General features: G+C 50.1%; 1 protein-coding gene across 1 annotated transcript in view; it reads right to left on the reverse strand.

The window, feature by feature from the left end:
• GYG1 (glycogenin 1) overlaps positions 1-5,760 on the reverse strand; it is a 39,990-nt gene extending 34,230 nt beyond the window's left edge. Inside the window, exons 1-4 of the mRNA XM_055569395.1 lie at positions 5,559-5,760; positions 2,737-2,872; positions 613-787; positions 161-323 (exon numbers count right to left, since the gene is read on the reverse strand). Coding sequence (XP_055425370.1) covers positions 161-323; positions 613-787; positions 2,737-2,872; positions 5,559-5,745 — 661 coding nt within the window. The 5' untranslated portion in view covers positions 5,746-5,760. The remainder of the gene's footprint in view (positions 1-160; positions 324-612; positions 788-2,736; positions 2,873-5,558) is intronic.
• Positions 5,761-6,351: the final 591 nt, after the last annotated feature.

A 6,351-nucleotide genomic window follows, 5' to 3' on the forward strand; every position in this document is an offset into this window, starting at 1 on the left:
ACACACACAAAACACACTATTTCCCAGAACAACACGACTTAAAACACTTTATCACATGTATCACTATCTTGTAGACACAAGGAACGTAGCAATTCCCTGAGAACAGCAGCCCCTAGAAGTTATTCACAGCTTATCTGATACAAGGAAAACAGATACGTACCATCAAAACTACCTTGCTCGGAAGCAAGATGCAACAGCTGATTGTATGTTTCAACTGAAGGCTGATAAACAAAGACTCCAGAATTGAAGCAGTCAGGCCACCCTGGGTCTGGTGCCGCCGACAATTCTTCTCTCTCAAAAAGATCGTCAATATTGGCTAGGACCTGATTCAAGGGTAAGGGGGTGGGGAGAAGGGAAAGCATTTCAGAACTGTTCTTCTATAGCATAACCCTTCCTAAGTTCTCCAACACACAAGATGCAATCTGTTGCTGGTCTTTAACTCTTCAGATGACACCTGTGAGGCAGACTGCTCCTACTCTCCTTCAACACCTGACACTTTTCACAACAGCAGTTTTATCTGAACTTTACTGTCAAGTCCTGACAGCATTCTTCACATGCCTAACCGGTTTCAGTTACTATATCCATCTCTCCAGCCATCAAAGTCATACTCACCAGAGTATCTGCATCCATGAATACACATTTTGAGTACTGTGTAAGTGACCAGCAGTGGAGTTTAGTCAACGTGACACCCAACTCAGGCCTCTTCATTAAGGTTAGATGTGCTGAATCACCGCTGTCCAGGACATCTACCATAATGACTTCATCGAAGACTGTCTCTAGAGCTTTCCTGTCAAAATAAAATCCAGAAAACAGCTCTTAGCATCTCTTCAGAACAAGTGACTCATACAACATAAGACTGCATTCTTATTAGCCTATCGACAACTACAGCAATCTATTACTTTGGTATGTTAGTCTCTTAAGTATGTTCTGACTTCAGCACAAACTTTTAATTTGCATGTGCAGTTAACTTTACTAAACTGCCAAGACTTATGGTGAGGATGAACTACTTGTCTTAAACACTATCATAGAAGAAGTTCCGTATGTTTTATTGTACCACTGACTACCAGTCAAATTGTGAAACAGCCTGTAAAAATGTAACTGATGTTTGGTCAGACGTCTTTTCAACAGCCGATGTCTTTAACGATAATATTTTATTAGAACTGCTCTTTGCTGACCACTGAATACTTTTCCAAGTGATGCTGAGTTAAGGCATACAATATCTGCACTGACGCCTATAACTAATAATTTCTGCTAAAGCAGTTGACAACTGCCTGAAACTGTGTGTTGTAAAAGAAGTTGAGTGACTCAATTACTCGGTTTCCATTCTTTTGCATCGAATATAACCAGCATTTATTATATGCTTAGCACCCCTGGCATGAGAGACTCACTTTGGTTTGTGAGGTACAACACTTATCTCTGCCCAAAATTAACTAAAGACTTCCTTTAGAAAGCAAGCCAGAGGTGAGAGAAGTCGGGGTGTACTTCTTAGGTGAGACACTAAACTCAGCACAAGAAAAAACACAGGATAAAGACAGATCATCACTGAAAGTTTATAACAATATCAAGCATGGTGAACAAAACTGGTATTGTGCTAGTAATCTCCAAAGCTGTACAAAAATATGTTCCAGTTCACACTGTAAACTTGATTTCTTTGAAAGAAATGGTTGGTGTACCCCTTACCACAGGAAAGGGGGCTTAGTTTCTTGATTTCTAAGACTACACCCACTTTCTTACAGTATCCTCACTAAAGTGATTACAGATTAGGACATACACATAGGAGACAGTTTGGGGGTAATTTGGTTTTCCTAAATTATCCTTTAGGAACAAGATTGTTAGTGTGTGAGATATACATATGCATATATAAATGCCTCTTTCTCAGGGGTCCTTGGGATGTGCTTATATTTTTTGAAAAGAGTCACAAAAGGGGCATTTTCAACTGCTAAAAGGGATAAATGAATGCAAAAATAAACGCAATACAGAGGTGCTAGTGTGGCAAGACACTCTTAAATAAGTTAGTATGAGGATCTAGGCAGTTGATTCAGATACTTCAAAATTTAATTCCAAAAAAGTAACATGAACTAACCCAATCAACAAGCAGCTTGTGCCCCTCAGGGTCTCTCCTAGCAGGACCCCTAATTCAGAGAGCCCTTTGGAAAATATCTAGTCTGCTGAATTGTAAATAAAGATCATTAGGTCAGATGTAGTCAGATGTGGTGGAGAAAACTGCTGCTGCTGCTGCTGCTAAGTCACTTCAGTCGTGTCCGACTGTGCGACCCCATAGACGGCAGCCCACCAGGTCCCTGGGATTCTCCAGGCAAGAACTGCTACTTTCTTTCAAAGGCAAGGGAGGTTTGCTTGGCTGGAAACAGGAACAATAGCCCCTGTTCCCTTTGGAGGAAAGGTATGCAGGTGAAGGAGGAGGACACAGAGGGAACGGCTGGACTGAATCACTCACTTGGATCACCCAGAGAGGACCTGCCTACGAGACAGCCCAACTCCTGGTTGGGATCAGTAAGCACAAGGGCCAGAACTCCACCTCCCAGATGGAGCTTGTGTGGAACATCTTCCAAGAGCCAGGAAGAGGTTTCAGACCCAGGAATCCTTCACTCAGCAGCTCTCATCGTTCTCCACCAGCACTCAACCTCTGGAAAGGGTGTGGCCTTAAGGTCCACTGATGCCAGAAACAGGGGAGGGGATGTCAGAGCCCAACCAATGGCCCGGCAGCAAGGTCCTCACCTCATGGAGTCCGAGACCTGTGGGGTGATGAGCACGACCAGCCTCCTGGTGGTCCTGTGCTGTTTCAGAGACAAGCCCAGGACCAGGGCTCCTTTGGCGTAAGAATCATTTGTGGTCAGTGTCACAAAGGCCTGATCTTAAAACAAGGAAAACAGAAGGTATTCATTACATCATTCTAACTAGAAAACATGACCCCAGGACCCTGGTCAACCAATAATTGGGCAAAATCAACTCCTCTGTGATCAACCTGCTCGATTAATAAAGGAACAGCCTCTTGGGGGATGGAGGGTGGGAGAGAGAACCCAGTGCCCACTTTAAGAGTGTCTCAATACTATTCTTTAGCAGGAGATCATTGGCAACCTTCAAGAGGCTATAAAAATTAAATCTAATTTAGAGTCCAGACATGCTAAAATTCTCAGACTACACAGTAGCTTAACACACAGAGGGCAATTACCAGGTAGCAGAGAAGAGATCAAGAAGTGTATTTTCTGTTTGTCCTACAAGGTATCATAGACAGTATTCTCAGTCAAGAACAAACCCAGCCAACAACCTCAACTGAGAGCATCTGAAGCAGAGCCCATATTCTTCATCCTGGTGCTCACGTGTGCCAAGCCTCAGGCTTTTTCAACTCTTTCCTCAACCTGGAGCAAAGACTCCACAGTCACCCAACCACCTCTCCAGAGTCACTTTGAGTCTCTCTTAAACATCACTTCCCCAAAGAAGCCTTCCCTCCTTGATGCTTCCATCTAAATAGTGGCCCATCACTGTTGAATGGATTTAGGGACTACCTCACAAGCTCTAGCAAACCCGCCTCCTTTTCCTTGGAGAAGCAAGCACTACATCCTACCCAGTACCCTGGGGCCCCCCAACCCTCTCTTTCACACTCATGCTTGTTCTCAGTCGCTCAGTCCTGTCTGACTCTTTGTGACCCCCTGGACTGTAGCCCGCCAGGCTCCCCTGTTCATGGAATTTTTTAGGCAACAACACTGGAGTGGGTTGCCATTTTCTCCTCCAGGGACTGTCCTGACCCAGGGATCAAACTCACATCTGCTTGGCAGGTGGATTCTTTACCACCTGGCCACCAGGGAATCCCCTCTCTCTCACACACACCCACACATTCAAATATCAATCTCCAATAATCACTTAGTTGCAAATACATGAATTATTCTCCCTCCTGAACAAGCCCTACCCTTCCAAGGCCACCAGCCAAGCCTTTAGGATTTCTTTAGTCCTTCCCAGGATGTTTCTGGGACACATTCCCTCTCGAAAGGGATTTTAACGTTAAAACAGGTTGGTGGGTATCTAAACACAAAGGATCCAGTGCTGCTGGGGCCACGTGGGTCACTGTTGCCCAACTAGGCAGTTGGGACACTGTAACGAAGTCACTCTGATTCTGTCTTAGGTTTGCTCTTCCTCCCTTTGCCCATTTTCCAGTAGAGCCTGGAGGCAAATTCCAGTGAGAAGAGGAGATTGTAGGCTGTCCAGTGAGCCAGCCCAGTCCCCATCCGCAGATTTGAGGGCAACCTTCACACATAGCCTTGGATTCTCTGTTAAGCAGTAGAAGGTCTAGAGTTTCTACCTGCACCCCGCCCTTCCCCAGGGTCATCTGCTTCTAGGAAAGCTCGGAACAGGGCCCCCATCCCTTGACATACCCATCAACCTCTGCCTGTTATCCTTTCTTCAACCCGTCATAAGATAGTCAGCCCACCACAAGGGCGCTTAACCTGGGGCATGATGAATGATGTTTCAACTCAAAGATGGTCCTGATTCCAGGACCATGGAGGAGGGCATGGCAACCCACCCCAGTATTCTTGCCTGGAGAATCCCTGGACAAGAGGGGCTACAGTCTATGGGGTCCCAAAGAGCAGGACATGCCTGAAGCCACTTAGCACACATACACACACCGGGGGATCAAAGAGAAAAGTTTACAGGTAAGTAGGATTCAAGGCTTTCAGGAAGCAAGGCTATGGATGATTTCCCAAAGGAAGAGGGAGGCAGGACAACCTTAGGAACTGAGGTTTGCAAGGCAAACCTAGCAAAGGAAAGACCAATGACAGCTGGGGAGAAGGCTAAAACCTCCCAGAGATGGCCGAGCTCCGGATGACTTCTGCAATCTTTCCGCAGTTCAGTGGCTGTAATAACCCCACTATTAGACTCAACAGCACGGTCTGCGGTCCTCGGGGGCAGACTCGCCGAGCGGCCCGGACACCCTGCAACAAGTGGGCCGGCGTCTTCCCACCGCGCGGGTCCCGCTCCCCGGGGGCGCTCGCCGGGCTCCGGCTTCCCGCAACCCAGCCCCAAAGGCCTAAAAATAGGCTCGGCGAGGCGGCCAGCGCCGGGACTGACGGCCGAGGAGCCGGGCCGGGGCCGCCGGCGTGCCCGTCTCGCGGCCGCCCCTTTCCAGAGGTTCCAACCCGCGGGCTGTGGAGGCGGCGCCCCGCGACCCCGCCGCTCTCCGGGCTTCGGGCCGGGCGCCCCCGAGGAGCCGGCTCCCCGCCCCTACGCAACCCGCCGCAGCTGCTCCGCCCGCCCGCCCGCCCTTCACGGTGCGCGCAGGAGGAAGGGCAAGGAGACGGAAGCAGGAACGGGGGCTTCGGCGGAGGGCCCAGGCGCTGCCGGCGGGGGCCCCTCGGCTGCGCTCCGGGTCGGGACGGCAGCTCGGGCCCCCGGGGCGGCGGGGCAGCCGCTGACGCAGGAAGCGACATGCCCGGCTGCTGCCAGCCTGCAACTTCGCGGCGGTCTTCGTCCTGTCGGGAGCTCCCCCGGGGCGGAGGGCCGGGGGCGGGGGGAGAAGCGCTGCGGCAGTGGCGGGCGGCGCGTACCTGTCATGGTGCAGCCGGGGGCGCGGGCGGTCGCCACAGCCGCAGCCGCAAGTTCGTGACTCGGAGACGCCGGGCGCGGGGAGCGAGCGCGGCCGGCGAGGAGGCGCGGCGGGAGCCGAGCGTCCGCCTGGAGCGCTCTTATAGCGGCCGTCACGTGGCCGCGCACGCTCCCCGCGCCCGCCGGCATCCTTGTGGGGAGGCGGCCCCGGGACTGCGGGACCCCGGTCCTCACCCAGCGTTTCCACTGGGGGGCTGGGCTCCGCGTCCACCTCCCGTGGCCGCTCTAGTCCTGGTCCGGCTCCCGCGGGGCACCTGCCTGAGACTGTGAGCTGGGGCTTCGGAGGGGGATTTTAGCGGCAGAGTGTAGCATCCCAGGGACAAACTCCCAAAGAAGCCAAGCATTAGGGAACTTTACAAAACAAAAACCCCAGATCACTTAAGTTAGAATAATTCATCTGAACTGTTTGTGTGAAACATAAAGTTTAACTGCACTTTCTTCACCTGGAATTCCAAATCACCCTCCGGAAGCATTTCTCAGTGTTCTCACAGCGGTTTTGTGGCCTTAACCTAAAAACAGAATACATTTTCAGTACGTATAGATTCTCGAAGTCCTCTGCATCAATTAGATATTTCAGTGTTTAATTGAATTGTCAAACGTTAACTCAATGAAGTAGGTTCTATAATCTTTACAGATGAAGAAGCTGAGTCACAGAAAAGTCACTTGTCTATGGTCGTATCATGTAAGTGGAGAAAGTAGGGTTTGAACCATAGCTGTTTTGTTACATCCGGAGAA

Source organism: Bubalus kerabau, chromosome 2 (genome assembly GCF_029407905.1).
Source record: "Bubalus kerabau isolate K-KA32 ecotype Philippines breed swamp buffalo chromosome 2, PCC_UOA_SB_1v2, whole genome shotgun sequence".
Classification (NCBI taxonomy): domain Eukaryota; kingdom Metazoa; phylum Chordata; class Mammalia; order Artiodactyla; family Bovidae; genus Bubalus; species Bubalus kerabau.